Raw genomic sequence first — 17,891 nt, forward strand, 5'->3', positions numbered from 1 at the left:
CCATTAATGGCCTGATACTCATCCATTCCCTTGTATTCACAGTCGTGTCATTTTTGTACAATTGCCCGACTCTGCAAGGAAATCGAAAGAAAGAATTAAAAATAAGTCTTTCATAAAACAGCCCTTTACTGAGTACCTATTTTGGATCTGCACCATGAATACAAAGATGAGGAGACTGGTTCACTCTGCAAGCAACTCACAGTCTGATGCAATGATTCTCAAACTTGAAGTAAAACCTGGAGCTGCTCTGACTGAAGCCTTTCAGAAGGGCAGCTGGGGCCTCCTAAAAGTACAGACGTGTGCAGAGTATCCACTGCTAGGAATTTTTCCTAAAGAAATAATCAGGAAAGTGGGCAAGATGTTGAATCTTTCAGAGGAATGATATTCGGATTTAAATAGAATAATAAATGGTTTACCAGATGTTCCAAGCAGATATTATTAGACACCTACTCCACTTAATCTTGATGAAGAATTTTGCTCTGAGTTACTTTTTTTGTCCACTAGCATTATGTGTGTTAGTTGTTTCTTAGTATGTCATGACCATCTCCATGGTTTACTGAGCCAGTTCACGGTTTTGTTTTCCTTTCTTTCTCCTTGATCGCCAGTACAGTGTGGATAATATATTAATTATGCTGATGAATTCTGTCTTTGAACCTTTCTGTCAATTGTTGTGGGGGTTTTTTCTTAAGTGTCTTTTAAAAGTCTGCAATAAGTTAATCCAAAGTTAAAACAAAAGTGATTTTCGTATGGGTGCTGCTGTTGTCTGTTCCTTATCCATGTTTATATAAAAGATGGCTGATTCTACTTGGCCGTTGGTGAGTAGCTTTGGAGGAAAATTGAGGCACATGAACCATGGAGCCAAGCACTTGGTATTTACTTTGGTTGGTTTACCATGTGTCTGAGACCCGGCTGAGAGGTTAGCCAATTCCCTACTGTTAATTTAAGCAGAGTTTTAAGTTGTTTTAAATGTATAGTACAATGTCTAAGATCAGCGTTAAGACACTCACAACTTTTATTTTCCAAGAAGGATATAGGATTTACTTCGTTTTGGGACTACCATTCAACAGCCTTTCTGACCTTTTTCATTCAAATGTGAAGAATTAGAATTGCTGATGTTATTTGCTAGGAAGTAATGGAATTTCTGAACTCGAATGTTATTGGTTTCACAAGTTAATGCAAACTTGTGAAAAATAAACTAATACTGGTAAACTATTGCTTAACAAGGCATTGTAGCTTCTATTTGTCTCCTACAGGTTTGTTTCTAAGACTTCAGTTTTATTTTTCCCTTAAAGTGGCAACGGAGGTTAACAGAGAACCAAACATTTGCAAACATGTAACACTTTTCCACATGGTTCTTCATAGAATTACATATTCATTAGGATCTTCTGTTGCTTTTATCTTCAAGACAATGAAATTTCAAAATTATTTTCCTTCAGCATACAGTTAATTGATCATTTGTTCTAATTTAAGGGTTTCTCCTCTTCAAAAATCTGAAGTCGTTGAGATGGTTAAGAAACAAGTCAAAGTCATAACACTTGCAATTGGTGACGGAGCAAATGATGTCAGCATGATACAGACGGCACATGTCGGTGTTGGTATAAGTGGCAATGAAGGCCTTCAGGCAGCTAATTCTTCTGATTACTCCATAGCTCAGGTAAAGCAGCATTTCTGCAAAACACATCATCCATCTCAGCTAACACTATAAAGAGGAAAATATTAATTTCTTTTCCATTCTTCTTTTAGTTCAAGTATTTGAAGAATTTATTGATGGTTCATGGTGCCTGGAACTATAACAGAGTCTCCAAGTGCATTTTGTACTGCTTCTACAAGAATATAGTCCTCTATATTATCGAGGTAATTGCAGGTTAAGTGTAAAATCCTTGTCTCTTGCATAGACATTTAAAGAAGTTTTCTTTATGATGACATTTTCTCATTTTAATTAATCCATTTGCCCACTTTTTATAACTTCTAAACCTGTTAAAACAAAAAGTTTTTCAGCCATGGAAAATAATTAGTGTTTGAATTCTGGCTAAAAATGTTAGTAGGTTGGTGCAAAAGTAATTGCGGTTTAAAAGGTTAATTGCAAAAACCGCAGTTACTTTTGCACCCACCTAATCCATTGCATGGGTAAGAAACGTTGAATTAGAATTGCTGATGAAATAATGTTTTCAGTTCTTAAAAGACTACAAGCTATATAGAACTTTTTATGAGGCTCAAAAACATACAAGAGAAAATAATACACTGCTTAGGGATACACACATGGAAAATTATTTAAAAAGAAAAGTAAGGAATGATGGGCCTAAAACTGAGGATAGCAGTTCTGCTGGGGGCAGGCAGAGTACAATCAGGAAGGATAAATAGGTCGTTTGCGAGCATTGGGCATCTTGTAGTTCTTACTTTCTTTCAAACTTAGATATTTACATACAAGTATCCCTGCTATCCAGATCTGTTTTGGTTTCTGAGTTTGGTAGGCAGCAAGCGTTCAGATAATGAGGAATTGGTCTAAAAATTATCAGATTATTCAGTTCCTGTGTCTGGATAGCAAGAAAGTTCTATATTTCTTTTCATGTATCAAATACAACATCACTTTTTAAATGAAAAACTTAAACTGGGTCAGGAATATCACTTGTAAAGAAATGTACTCTACAGTTTTACAGCACCTACTGGGTGCCAATCTCCAAGCTTAGTTCCACAACTACAAAGTAAATCAAGCATGATTCCTATCCTCCAGGAGCTTGCCAACAGAAATATAATGCAAACCACATGTGTAATTTTAAATTTTCTAGAAGCCACATTAGCAACAAGTAAAAATTAAAGTCCAAATTAATTTTTAAGTCATGTTTTATTTAACTCAATATATTCAGTATTGTCATTTCAACATACAATCACTATAAAAAATTATTAATGTGATAAGAAAACCTTCCATGTTCCACTCCTGTCAGGGGACACACCTACACTCTCATAAATATGCTCAGGGCTCCCTTACAGATGTTTGTTTATGCCACCTTGTCCTATAATCTGTTGACTGTTCCTACACATTTATCAGGAGAGACACAACCTAACCATTTTCTGTATAGAAATAATATCCCATACTTTATACCAGAGATGTAACACTGTCAACAAAACCAAACAAATCTAGATTTTACGTTTACCTTATTGACAAGTTAGTTGGGAACTGCTGTATGTTTGCTTCAGCTGTTCTTTATGCCTCTATCAGAACGCTTATCTCCTTATTAAAATGTTGACTGAGCATAGTTCTTATTATGAGTCAGTCAGGTAAAATTGAAACCTAGTTTTCAAGTGTGCAGGCAGTTTCATTTATTGGTCACTAAAAATCTATAATTAGGTTACAACCCAGTAGGTAAAATAATCATATATTTGGAAACCTAAACAGGATGATCTGTGAACTTGTTGATTACTGCTGATTTGGTCTGGAATCGTCTGGGTGCTGAGGCAAAAATGCACCTCCAAAATAGCTTATGAGATCCAAAAAATACATGTTCTTTGTTGTATGTATAAATTTGTGATTGTTTTCTAAAATAATTACTTTTGATTCCCAATTCCCTCTATAGTTACTAGCTTTTGTAATTATATTTTTTCTCATTCAAATAATATCAATTTATTTACATATATTTTTGAAGATACCAGGAGTTTAAAGCCAATGGCAGTAATAAATCTGCTTGCAAATATTTAATTTTATAAGATGAAATAAGAGTACTCAACTCGTGGATTTTTTTTTTAATCTAGATCATTTGACAATCAACAATAAAGTGAGCAAAACTTATGCACTAATGGGGGAAATAAAATATATTAAACTCAAATGAAAAACTAAATTTGCACTCTGTTTGAAATCCAGAGTAATGAGATTTGTGGTTGGTTCACCCCAAATTTCACTTGGCTTTGAATTTATAATACCTCTTCATGAGATATTTAATACTGATCAAATTTGTTATACGTTGAAAAGGAAGTAAGTCCTAAACTCTACTGGAAATCTCATTTTTAAGTTATTTCACTCTTAGCACTTTATGGAAACGTATTTTGAATATAATTCAACTATCTTGGAAACGAATTGACCTTTTCAATCAATTCCCAGATACCCAACTTTTGCCAGTTAAAACAAGTTCTGCAGATGTTAATGGCTCATGTCAATACTGGGAATGAATAGACAGAAAACACATCAGTGAATGTCTCTAGTGAGGACAACTGCCAGTCTCGAATCTCTCCTTTCAGTTTTTTGTGCTGATCAGGCGTGGGAGCAGAGGACTCATTGACGGTTTGTAAGCTGCTGTTTAATATGCAGAAATGCTCCATCAGGAAAATGTCTGTGAAGCTTTAACTGCCACGCCTCTGCTGGGACGTGAACTTAGAAAATAATACCAGGAGAGGCAGGTCTGAAGTTTCTGTGCTAATAAAGGAATAGTCTGGAACACTATGGGTTTTACAGATTATCTGCAAAAAGTGCTTTTCCCACTTGCTGTATTGCTGGGAATGCCACTATCTAGCTACTACTCCATTGCCATAAATTACCACCAAACAAATAAATACATTTAGCAGGTGACTGTATAAAGCACTTCCTTATTATGGTGGCTGCCCAGCAGCAGCTCTAGGTATTCATTGCAATTACTGGCCCTTTGTAAAGAGATTTTTTTTTATTATTATTATTTCTTTGAGACATCTGACTTCTTTCTACCAAAATAAGATCTTTTCTTTCAAACGATTGGTTGCGTCCAGGTTTTCTGGTAAGATCCCAAAACAATGTAATGTTTCTAATTTTCAGATGCTTTGATTCAAGTCAATGAAATGATATTTTCCCAGCACATTGTGCTGGGATGTGGATTTCCTATGAATTTAAATAATTTAGATACCTCCCCTGAGGGACGGATTCCGTAGTTTTGGTGGAGTCAAAGGAGGGACTTTTATGTGTTTATAGTACTGTAGGTGTTGTTTTGTTTAGTGTGAGATAAGTTTCTAATATATCTTTTAGCTACGAATCCCAGACTAACTGGTAGACTTCTTTACTGTTAAAGAACTTCTCTTTCTCCTTTAAAATATGTAAACTTAAATGCCATAATAGTGATGTGAAGGTGTGGGGTATTTTTTGGAAGGTTCTGCTCTTACCTAGTTATTTCTGCATTTTTTAAAAAGTAATTAGAATATTAACTTTTTAAAGTACAGGAAGAGAATTTCTAAATACACGTTCATATATCTTTCAGTAGGAAAAATAAAAAGGTAAAATTGTATTAAAATTTAAAATTTAATTCATGCATTTTTAAAATAAACTTTAAATGCAAACATGTTGGTTTATTTGCAAATTATTTGGAATTTGAAACTTTCTTAAATATTCACTGATTAAGGGAGGTTCATAAATTTCAAGCTCATGGTAGCATGTTTGTATCAGCACCTAATGTTACGCACAAAGAAGCTAGGAGACCGTACATTTTCACAAATCTTCACTCACACACAATAAATTTATTAACACAGATTTTCTCTTATTATATGGTAATGACGATTGCAAATGTATTTATAGCTATAACCTTTGAGCCAGTTCATATCCATTAAATGAATTTGGTATACAGGTAGCTTTGGTTTTCTTCAAACTGACAAAGATTAGACTACATCTTTATAGACTAGTGAGGCCACAATTGAAAGTTTAAAAACTGACTCTGGGTGGTGAACACACAATGTGATATATAAATGACATATTACAGAATTGCACACTTGAAACCTATGTAACTTTACTAACCGTTGTCACCCCAATAAACTTGAATAAAAACAAAATTCCTTAGATTTTTGTCATAAGCTAAGAAATGGGAGAGCTTTTTAGTATGTAATACCACAGTAGATCACAGTGACCTGCAGAGAGAGCATTACTATCACCCAGAGTATTACAAATATATATTTACATAATCCACATCTCACAAAGGCCAAATGTGAAAACAAAATAGCAAGCATTGAAGTCTGTTTTGCCAATTTGTGCATACTGACAGTTCTTAAAAAAAAAAAAAAAAAAAGTAAGGTCAGCTGCACCACCCTAAGGAATAAACTTAAGTTCACGTGAAGATGCTAAGTAATTTGAAAATCTACATGCACAAGTGAATGATCTGGCTCCTTATTTAAGGTAAATGTTCAGTTTTTTTTCTGTAAATATACGTGTCAAAGTAAGCAACATTTTCAGATTTGACTCCAATTGTATGGTTTGTTGTTGTTGCTAATGTGTGTTACAACCCTAACACAATTTGAACTTATTTTTCATGTGCTATTGCTACTTTGTTTTCTTTTTCATCTCATAAAGTAGACATTCCTTTTTATCTATGCTCAATCATTCCTTTCCACTATAAAAAGGAAAAAGATCAATGTGAGTACAGAGACTGTTCATATTGGGGCCAGCCTGGGTACATATTGATAAATGGTGAATTTGTAGCAATTCATGCTTCCATAATGAGGTGAAATGAAACGTGAAGTGTAGCAAAGTCCCTGCAACTCTGATTCAAAAATTCACTTAACCGGCATGTCAAGCCTGCTTCCTCTAACAGGTTTTTTTGTTGTTTTTATGTTTTGGTTTTGTGTTTGTATTTATGTAATCTCATTGCTGGACTAGACTTTTTACTCTTACAGATCAACATGATTTTAATTACAGTTTGGGTCTGCTTTTTAAAAATAATGTAGGTATTATTGATTTACCAATATTCACTTTAATTTTCCATTCACTTAAACATGTTGGAGAAAATTTCTCTATTTGCCCCTTAATATTGTATTCAAAGTTAAGGTTTCTGTTTCTTAGAGAATTGCAAAATATGTAAGAATATTATGCTCAATTAGTTAAAGGTTTGTTTTTATCAAAGCATAAATTTAAGTTACAAAACATTTTAATATATAAATTCATATTCTGATGGCTGTAATTATCAAGAACTATAAAAAAAATTCGTATACTTTGACCCATTAATTCTACTCCTGAGAATTCATCCTTAAAGGGGGGAGGGCCACAGAAAATTTTTGGAGGTAATAGATATGTCTGTTATCTTGATTATAAAAATGGTTTCATGGGTGTGCACATACATGTTCAAACTTACCAAATTATATACGTTAAATGTGTACAGTTTTTTGTATATCAGTTATATCTCAATAAAGCTGTCTTTTACAAAAAAAGAATTCATTCTAAAGAAAGAAATGTGTAGGACTTCTGTACAAGAATATTCAGTTCAGAATTATATATAATAGCAAAAACTAGAGGCAAGCTACATATCCAGAAATAGTTATAGCTGCCCTGTAAAGGTTATACATTCATTAACATTGTTTTAAAGGATATATAACAACTTAAGAAAATGTTTATTACATGATGTTAAGAGGGAGAGGACATAATACTATTACAGATTTCCAGTTAGGTAAATTTATGAATGTGTATAAATGAGCTATATGAATACAAACTAACACAGAAGAAAATAACTGGTGATTATATTATTACAGGAAAGTATTTTATTTTCTAAATAAGCATTTGTCATTTTATAGTAAAAACCATAATATTTAGATAACTATCCAAAGATATTTTAAAAGGTAATTAAAGTTCTAAATATTTAATGGCATAAAATATATTCCCTGAAATGCCTTTTAGAAAACAAGGTTATATTTATTGTTTTTAAATCAATGATTGCCTATTATATAGTTCTTTTCTTGATTCAACCAGTGGAACCAATTTTGGCTTAAATAACAAATATCTTATGAAAGCGCCCCTTCTAATGAAAAAGTAAATCAAAGAAGTACCATTTTTAAGAGAGTCATGAAAATATGTTAATGCTGCTATCATGCAGTGGTTGAGTACACAACAGATTCTATGCATTGAATATTTTTTGTGTTCTAATTTGGGGGGTTTTGGGTTGTTTTCTTCCTAGATCTGGTTTGCCTTTGTTAATGGCTTTTCTGGACAGATCCTCTTTGAGAGATGGTGTATAGGTCTTTATAATGTGGTAAGTTTAAGCCGTTTGGTTATTCCTATTTTATTGAATACTTTGAGATAGTGGTTCACCCTGTCTTTGGCTGCTTGATACAACGATCACTTTGTGCACTTTAGATGTTTACGGCAATGCCTCCCTTAACTCTCGGAATATTTGAGAGATCATGCAGAAAAGAGAACATGTTGAAATATCCTGAATTATACAAAACATCTCAGAACGCCTTGGACTTCAACACCAAGGTAGGATCTGCTGTCCGGGCACACATCCGGAGGCTTGCTTTACTGCTGTAATTACTTGGGGCACCCGGTCTTCCAAAGCCAAGGGAACAACCCCAAATGCCGAGCATGGCAAGTCAGATTTGCCGAAGGTTCTGATATGAACTGAGAAGGTTTTTTGTTTGTTTTGTTATACAATTAAAATGTAACCCTGATTCACTGGGATTTGCCAAGCAGTAGTAAACTGGGTCTGGCAGACAGAGGCAAGTGTCCTTTCGACCCTCTGACCTTCTGTCTGCAGTGTCTGGGGAAGTGCTCACTCCTCACAGGGGTCACCCATCCAGGACTGACAAGGGAAGGGAAGGTGATGAGCAGTGACATACCATTCTTTTTTTTTTTTTAAAGTAATTGCGGTTTTTGCAATTATTTTTAACCTTTTAAACTGCAATTACTGTTTCTTTTTTTTTTTTTTTTAATGTTATTGGAGGACAGTGTGTTTTTCCAGGGCCCATCAGCTCCAAGTCGTTGTCCTTCAATCTACTTGTAGAGGGTGCAGCTCACTGGCCCATGTGGGAATCGAACCAGCAACCTTGTTGTTCAGAGCTCACGTTGTAACCAACTGAGCCATCTGGCTGCCCCGACATAGCATTTTTTGCTAATTTTCTGTTCTGTGAAATAACTTTGTCCTCATTACAATATTAGCTTGTTTGTATCGAGCATTAAAATAATGGTTTATGGGAAATAACTCAGTCATAATATTCAGTATTTTAAAGCCATAAAATTTAAAATACAAAATAAGACATCCAATATTTTATCTAAATCATATTCTGGCTTTATAGCCTGCGTAGCACACCATGGACTATTGTCATCTCTTGTGACCCACGATTAATTCATCTCAACAACAAAAATATCTCATTTTCTGCATAGTTTACTTCCCTGCAAGTATATATTCTAAAGCATTTCCACTGGTATTTTCTAGTAATTCAAGATTTTATTTAGTGTGAGGAAAAAATTTTTTTAATTTTATAACAGTCAAGGTAGACGCCATTTTGAAACTATACTAAAAGTAATATAATAATACACCTTCACAGAATTTTTTCCCATTTCATATAGTACATGTTCATTAGCATGGTACTAGTAATCAAACATAACGTAGATTCTGTGTTTTCAATTTAGGACAGTTAATATAGGATATTTAAAATATTTCTTAATTTTTAAAGCTCTCGAATTCATTATTCTCAGTGAACCAGTAGAATAAAATGAAATCGGTATCAGCTCCCCAGCCTCACACCATAAGTGACAGTGCTGTGTTTATAGCCAGGCTGTTTTTCATCTTCTGAAACTAGGTCTTTATGAATGCACTGTGCGCTCATGCAGGTGTGCACATGTGTACACCTTGATGGTATTGTTTTAAATACCTGAATTTGGTTGGTTAAAAAAAAAAAAAAACTGAGGCATTCTTAGATTTAAATCATTGGTTTTGAAAAGTATTTTTAGTGGTCTCTTAAAACTGTTGCTATTTATGCTATGAAATGTCTAGGCTTTTATTTTTGAATGACTTATTTTTGGAATTTTTTAGACTTTATTTATGATATCCAGTTTGTATTCCACCTCCTTACCATGTGTTTCATTACCTATGGTGGATATTTTCAAGTGCTAGAAAGACACAGTCAGAGCAGAGGCAATGGACTATGAGCTCTTGTTTCCCTGAAAATGTGATCTGAGAGCTAGGAAAATTCCAAACGTCCTGGCATACCGATCGTAATCCTCACTGAACTAAACCGTTGTCATCAACCTCAGCCACAGCTCCCCAAACTACTGTAGCTCAGCTCTGCGGTGCTCTAGAGAGTTAACTTTGCAGCCACAAGCTTATAAACACAAATTGATTCTCACCAGATTACCCGAAAGCATTCCTGGAAAGTCACATCCTTTCATGCCTTTTGCACGAGGAAACTTGGACACAGGGCTGTGGCCAGGGAAAAGGTGTAGCAAGTAGCATATAGTTTTAATGTGGATGCATCATTTCTTTGCTATTCTTTTGTTGTTTACAAAGTATTTCATTATCTGCAGAGTCCATGCATTTCAAAAAGTCATCAGATCAACCCAAATAGATTATGCAATTTCTGTATCCATTTATTTCTATATCCATGAGTTGCCCACCATTTTTTAATAGGGTTTATGGATTTCTCTAATGATTTCAGTGAAAATTCTTTGATTAAATCCCACATAAGTGTTTTAAAATTCAGAGACAAATGGCTACAAAATGCATAGTTGTATACACAGTAGTTGCTGTGGGTCACCAGTGAAGAAGCATTGTTACCCTGAATGATGTTGATTACGTTTGTTATGGTAAAAAGGGTCGGAGGTTCTGAGGTCATGACAGGGGTTAAAGGATTAGCATGTGACAATAAGTAGCGGTCAGGAAAATGGAAAAGTAGAACTAATTTTTCTTGCACCCACCTGTGCTTTCTGTCAAATAAAAACTTGTGGTAATGACATAGTGAGGAGAAGAGACAAAGGTTAATGAGTAACACAAGTTCAAATGTGTAATGTATTGGAGCGTAAATTGGATCATACAATCCAGTGTGACTGTGTGAACTAACAAAGGAGATTGAGATCACGGTGGAAAATTTTGGGAGGCAGGCAACTTAATTTCTGTTGTTTGAACAGCTTAAAACTATTAATACATGGCAATTTTATTTAGTATAAGTTTTGTTTGCAAGAAGCACTTCTAAGTGGCAAAACTGCAATTGTTCACAAGGCCATAAGAATTTTGAACAGTTTTTCTATAACTTAATCTTTCATATCCATGTTACAAAGAAAGACCAGTGATACTTGCTCTCTTGTTCTTAAAATACAGTTGATGTAGAAAATAATAACTATTAAATGATGTTATAATTGTAAGAAGTTTGATGTTGACAGGTGTTAAAAACTGTGAAAGCCTTTTATAAATTCAGTTATATTGGCAGTGCTTTAGGAATTATACAATTAAAATGTAATGCCTGCTAATTTTAGTATATAATTTATATGTGTGTATTTATATATGAAATTTATATGTATACCTATATATATATATGAGAGAGAATATGAATACATTATATCCTTATCATTGAAAAGTTTACAGTTGTATTGCACATGGGAAAGAAAAAGTAAAAATTTCACCAAATTACCATCTTTTTAAAAGTCTATTCTTCTGGAACTATGAAACTAGTCCCACTTAAAGAATTTCAGGACCTGCATTTATTTTAAATTTTATTTTTCAGGCAGAAATTTAAACTTTTAATACTTGATTTTTAAAAAGTAGAAAAAATTTCATTGAAGCTGAAAAAACATTTTGAGAAACATAAAAATAAATAAATGACCCATGAAGGTCTAAGTGGCAGAAAGTGTCTGTCAGTTCTATTAATTCACAGTGGTGGCCCGACAGAGACACGTTTTGTGAATCTAGCTCACAGATAAAAAGAAAGGTCAGAGTTCACAGAGCTAGTTTATCGCAAATGGTTCTCATGGATTTTTGTTTTCCCTCAGGTTTTCTGGGTTCATTGTTTAAATGGCCTCTTCCACTCAGTTATTCTGTTTTGGTTTCCACTAAAAGCCCTTCAGTATGGTAAGTAGAAAGGATATGAATGCTAAGAGATGACTTTTTACTTTTTTAGAAAAATAACTCATTGTTAATATATGTTAAAAATTACAGCAGTGTTTCATTATGGTATTTTCCTTAGCCTAAAATACATACATCCAAAAATCGTACACACTTTAAAGATTTTTGTTATTCCTTTGGGAGCAAAGTGATTTAATGTATGCAAAGCCTTTCTTCTCTATTCTCATGTTTTCCCAACTTGCAGAGAGTTAAATTTTAGGGCTCTTTTTGTTCTCTGATGATGTATAGTTTGAAGACAATACTGCTAATATTTTATGTAGTCTATTTATTATACCTATGAGGCTTGTGTCAAGCTCTTTATACTGAACCTTATCAGACATGCTAGTATTCTCAAGTATACTTGAGCCGATGTCTTGAATGAGAGTTTTAATATGTTTTTATGTTCATGGTGCAGTGTAAGCTTTTCCTCTTCTTGTTTTGTGGGAGTGATGTTATTCTGTCAGTTTCAAGAGATAGGATCATAGTGAATTTCCTATACACATAAAAATGATTCAGTAGCCACATTAGAGGAGATTTCTGTGATGCCTGAGCTGGTGCTGCAGTATCCATAGGCAGACCTTGCCTTGAGGTCCTGAGGAAGACAGCTGGCTGGTCAGTGCCTCTGCTCCCAAACGACAGTAATTAAAAACACAACACACCCCTCCACCCGAGGATTTGTCTGTCAGTCTTTCGGAAGTGTAGGCCATACCTCGGTGACTATAAGTTCATGATTGCCAACAGAAGAGAGTCCTGTCCATCCCTTCCTGGCCCCTACAGTCTCCTCAGGTAGCCAGCGTGATCCATATAAAACATATATTAGACCAGGTGCCTCTCTCCTCAAAAACCACAGAATTCTATCACATTTGGAACAGAATCCACGGCCCCAACCTTGGCTGACTCCTCCACCTAATTTTTTCCGCCACTTTCCCCCTCAGCCTGCCTCCTGCCAGCCTCCGTGCAGTTTCCTCATTCTCCACCCAGATATGCCAGTGGGCTGTCTCCCTCACTCCCTCAGGTCTATGCTCAGAGAGGCCCTCTCTCATCACTCTTACCCGAAAGAGCCACCAACACTGCCCCCTCAGTTCCTGTCACTCTATCCCCTTGGTCATCGGGTATCTTCTTCATGGTACTTGCCTATCAAGGTGTGATATATTTGCTTATTTTTTTATTGTCTTTCTCCTCTGTTAGAATCAAAGCTCCAGGAAGTCAGGAAACTGTCAGTTTAACTCACTGTTGTCTTTACAGTACTTAGAACAGAGCCTAGCTCATTGTAGGCACTCAGTAAATTGTCAATGAATTAACGAGAGCATGCTGTGTGAAAGGGGTGAGTGGGTGTTAAGCGAAGGAAGTGGTTTCATGTCCTAGTTAGAGATTTTTATTTCATGTCTTTATTAATTGCTTTGCCAGTACAACAGTAAATACTTCTCATTTTTTAGGCCATGGAAATGAGTGTGGTGAGAAATCTAATTAAAATAAAAAATTTTGATCCAGCACGCTAGGAAAACCAAAATGGGATTTTTATTTTCTTAGACATAATTCACTTCATAATAAACTTCTGGTTTTAAAATCACGCGAGTCAGTGGTTTTTAGTATAGTTACAGAACTACGCAAACATCACCACTGTCTAGTAATGCCAGAACATTTCCGTCACCCCATAAACAACCCCACACCCATTAGCAGTCACTCTCCGTTTCTCTCCACCTTCCCCCGAGTCCCTGGCAACCACTGATTTTTGTCTCTGGATTTGCTTATTCAGGACATTTCATATAAATGGAATTACGTAATATGTGACCTTGATTCATCCATATTGTAGCATGAATCAGCACTTCAATTCTTTTTTATGGCTGAGTAATATTCCATTGTATGGCTATACCACATTTTGTTTATTCGTTCATCAGTTAATGCATATTTGAATTGTTTCCACTTTGAGAAGCCATGAGTTATTGAAATCCAGGGTATAATTCAGGATACCTTGACCTTAGACAAATTCTCCAGGTAATTTTTTCAAAATGCAAAATCAATATAGGTTTGAAAGATGAGACATGTCCATCTATTCAACTGCTATTTCAACATTCCAACATTCTATTTTCCATTAGAAAATAGAAATTTAATATCAAAAGTAGTTCAAACCAAGCATCACAAACCCCCTAATAATGACAGGGCTTGAAAGGAATTCCCAAATAACTCTAGCTCCTGGAGAGCAGATCCTAAGTGTCTTTTGTGTTTGCCGGTAACTGCCCAAGCCAACCAGCTTCAGCAGTTCACAAGGGGTCTGCCTGTGGAACCCAAATCTAGCCAAGTCCGAACACCTCATGCTTTCTCTTCTTATGAGATGAATGACATGCAGCATAAATTGCATTTTTAACATTCTCATGTTGAGGGTTTTGTCAGGGATTTTTTTGCCTTGTTTTTTATTTTTAAAGAAGGAGGAGATTTTTGTTTTTGTATTTCAGGTTTTGAAAAAAGATGGAGTACGGGAGAAATATAAACATGCTTTATAATACATTGCTAAATATTAATTTATTCACTTCAGCAGTTCTCGAAGTATGGTCTATAGAAAACCGGGAATACCAAAGACCTTTGGAGGGGGTCCAGGAGGTCAAAATTTAACAGTTTCAATGGTTTTATAAATTTTCAAGACATTATGTATCGGTTTCACTGCTGATACAAAAGCAATAGCGGGTAAAATTGCTGGTACCTTGGCACAGCAGTGATAACACTGTACTAGCAGATATTGTTTTCTACACTGACATACACTCATAGTAAAAAGCCAGTTTCACTTAAGGATACCCTTGAAGAAGCGGTGAAACTAATACTTTCATTAAATCTCAAAACTTGATACATATCTTATTAATATTCTGTGTGACAGAATGGAAAGTACGTATAAAGCACGTGTGCGGCAAACCAAAGTGCAGCAGCGGATTGTCTGAGTTGTGAGCTGAACCAGCTACTTTCATGAGGTTACAGAAGATGATCCATTCAAAGTGCAAAGGGGACCAGTGCATTTTAATGTAATCGAGTACCAAAATTCCACGCTGCAACTAACCTTTAAGAAACTACCTCTACCTCTTTACAAAACTACCTGTTGAATTTTGATATAGTATCAAAGAGTACCCAGTTATTGGAAACGATTGTTCAAATACTCCTTTCCAGTATAACTCCATTTCACTGTGAAGTTAGAGTTCCCTCGTATATTTCAACCAAAAAAAAAGAGAATAACCTGGCTTCCTTCCATTAAGCCAAATATTAAAGAGATTGTAAAAAATGTAAAACAATGCCTATTTTCTCATTTTTTTCATTTTGGAAAATAGTTATTTTTCATAAAAGTTGTTTATATTAATATTACCATTGAGTTTGTTACTATTATTTTTTAAGTAAATTGATACATATTTTTAAATTTTCTATCTTAATTTCTAATTTGGTAAATATTAATAGATAGAAATCATATAAACAAAAGCTTTTGGGGATCCTCAGTAATTTTTAAGACTGTTAAGAGTCCAGAGACCAGAAAATATGAGAATGAATGATTTCCCTCAATCACCCAAATGCTAAACCTGACAAACCCAACAACAGGCTCTTATTTTTTTCCTCAGTGTGATCTTGGAATGAATCTCCGTCTTCCTTATGATGACCCAATGGTGATTCGAAGGCTTAGTTGATTATTAAAAGGCTTAGTTGATTATGATTATTTTCACTTACATTGGCCAAGGGAGCTAACCAATATGCCACATAGCAGAAGCATGCAAGTCAGGAAGTAATCGGCCTATTTTCAGTTATTTTATAGATTTCTGAGTTTGTTAATTTTGTTGTATGGCACTTCACAGATTAATTGCAGACGTTTAGAAGTTTGTCCACAACATGCCCACAAAACGTAGAGAGCACATCAAATCCTATACCCATCATCATGGAATAACCCCATAGAGAAAAGTGGTCTCTAAGGTGGCATGACTGACTTAAGCAGCCCTTCCTGGCTACTTTTACCTGAACACTTTAGAGAAGGAAGGGTCACATTTTGGAACATCTGCCATGTGCCAGGCGCCATGCTTGGTTCTTTACATATGTAACCTCATTTTAACCTAAAAGCCCCTACATGTTAGGGAGTTTCACTCCATCGTTTAAGTGAAGAAACTGAGTTCCATAGAGATTGATTGCAAATTACCCAAGATGACACATCTGGTAACAGAACCAGACCTTATCTACATTCCCAAAGCTCACCCGACTCTCTTTTTCTCTTCATACCAGCACCATTCTCCCTGACTCATCCCATACTTTTCTAACATATTTTGTCCTTACATATTAATTAGGCTTTGAATAAATATTGTTGAATATGTACATAAACAAAATGTTGTATTACACATACAATGAGTTTAAATTTTTCATCGATATCAATAATTTAATTATTCAGTGTTTTGTTTTTTTCCTTTTTTTTTAAATCAGTATTTTATTTATTTATTTATTTTTAATTATTATTTTTTTAGTAATTTATTTCAAATCAGTGATTTTTGCTTGTTAACTACAACTTCCTTCATCTAAAACCATGGTTATTAGTCACTACTAGAATAACAAAATGCCTTAATCTATACTCCTAAATTCAGCTAGATCCTCAATGAGCCATGTGCCTGGAATCATATGGTCTTCCTCAGCTCTCTGTGAGTTGCTCTTATGAATCCTTCTTGGTCCAATGCCAACAACTTTATTAAGAGATAGTAAGAATGCTCCCTAAAATCCTCATCTATATTGTTAACAGAGTTCTTTATTAAGGGTTCAGAAGGCCTTCTCCTGTCTCAATGCTCATAGTATTAAGCTTTGCTTGAACAATTAGTTTAATTTTTTTTATTTTTTATTTCATGGATCCTGAGAATTGCTTAACAAGTCAGGTTTCCTTCTTCATGTTGGCTATTGGAAATTTTTTTAAATCATCTATGACCTATATTTATAGCAACTTTGTGAGACTTCTTACAGTATTGTGTGTTTTTTTCAGTTTTATTTCTGGCTCCATTGCTTCCCCTTCTTTTGTTCACTACTTTTAAGTTGATTTATCTTTGAAAACATTCTGCAAGAACCTCACTTATTTTCTTTTCTAACAGCCTCTCTTCTTTTCATGCAGGTACTGTATTTGGAAATGGAAAAACCTCCGATTATCTGCTGTTGGGAAACTTTGTTTACACTGTGAGTACAGGACATTCATTTGACTGGTTTACATATAAAACCGAATCCTTTCATATGTGCTCAGTGCTCATTTTATTTTCAAATTTAAATGCGTGCATTTCTGGATTTAAGGGTTGGTTACACTTCCCTTTAAAAATGAAATGAGATGTTTGGATTAGTAAGAGATTACTTTCTATTAGGTTATTAAACTGTCATTTAGGTTCACTGACTTTATAGGACTTCGGTTGCTATTATTTTCAATATTCCCTCTTGACTCTTATTACCTCCCATTTGCCCTTTTTCTCTTCCTTATTCCTTTTTCCTCAGTTTTTTGTTTTGTTTTGTTTATTGGTTTATTTGTTGCTTCCCTTGTTTTGCTTTTTGCTTTTCTAAATTTTGCTTTTTTAAATTTATGTTTTTCTATTTTGCTTTTCTAAATTTATGGCAAATATTATAGTATTCTAGGGTGTTTAACCAGTAATTGTTCTAGAGTCTCATGTTAACTAAAATGGGAGAGAAATCTCCACGCTTTGGGTATGTTTTCACCCACACAAGGTGTGGAACCCATAGACTTAAGTAAGTATGCCAAATGCTAGAGGATACACAGATGACTACAAGCCCATTCCTGCCATAAAGAGCCAAAAAATGTTTTAAAACCATTTTTCCCTTAAAATTCAAGAGCACTACTTGAATGTGAATCCCCAATATTACACAATTGGTATCTGATAAAAACTTACTCTAACGTTCAGCTCTGAATGGTCAAACCAATGTTCTTTCCTCTCTGCTCTTGTGTCCCCTCCGTGATCTTTGAATGTGGGCAGCATGCCGTTCTCAATACTAAATAGCTGTGGGTATGGCAGACTCAGTTGGTGGAAAAACTATAATAGGATGTTTAAATGTCAAGTGTTTAAATAACTGAGTGACAGGCTATTAAGTAAT

General features: G+C 34.7%; 1 protein-coding gene across 7 annotated transcripts in view; it reads left to right on the top strand.

The window, feature by feature from the left end:
• ATP8A1 (ATPase phospholipid transporting 8A1) overlaps positions 1-17,891 on the top strand; it is a 213,703-nt gene that overhangs the window by 165,917 nt on the left and 29,895 nt on the right. For all 7 annotated transcript variants that reach the window (XM_019754167.3, XM_019754168.3, XM_074324626.2 and 4 more), the window contains 6 exons: positions 1,471-1,654; positions 1,744-1,854; positions 7,887-7,961; positions 8,066-8,188; positions 11,693-11,771; positions 16,912-16,973. In XM_019754167.3, the coding sequence (XP_019609726.2) occupies positions 1,471-1,654; positions 1,744-1,854; positions 7,887-7,961; positions 8,066-8,188; positions 11,693-11,771; positions 16,912-16,973 (634 nt within the window). The remainder of the gene's footprint in view (positions 1-1,470; positions 1,655-1,743; positions 1,855-7,886; positions 7,962-8,065; positions 8,189-11,692; positions 11,772-16,911; positions 16,974-17,891) is intronic.

Source organism: Rhinolophus sinicus, chromosome 1 (genome assembly GCF_057876585.1).
Source record: "Rhinolophus sinicus isolate RSI-liver-muscle chromosome 1, RSI-T2T, whole genome shotgun sequence".
NCBI classification, from domain to species: Eukaryota; Metazoa; Chordata; class Mammalia; order Chiroptera; family Rhinolophidae; genus Rhinolophus; species Rhinolophus sinicus.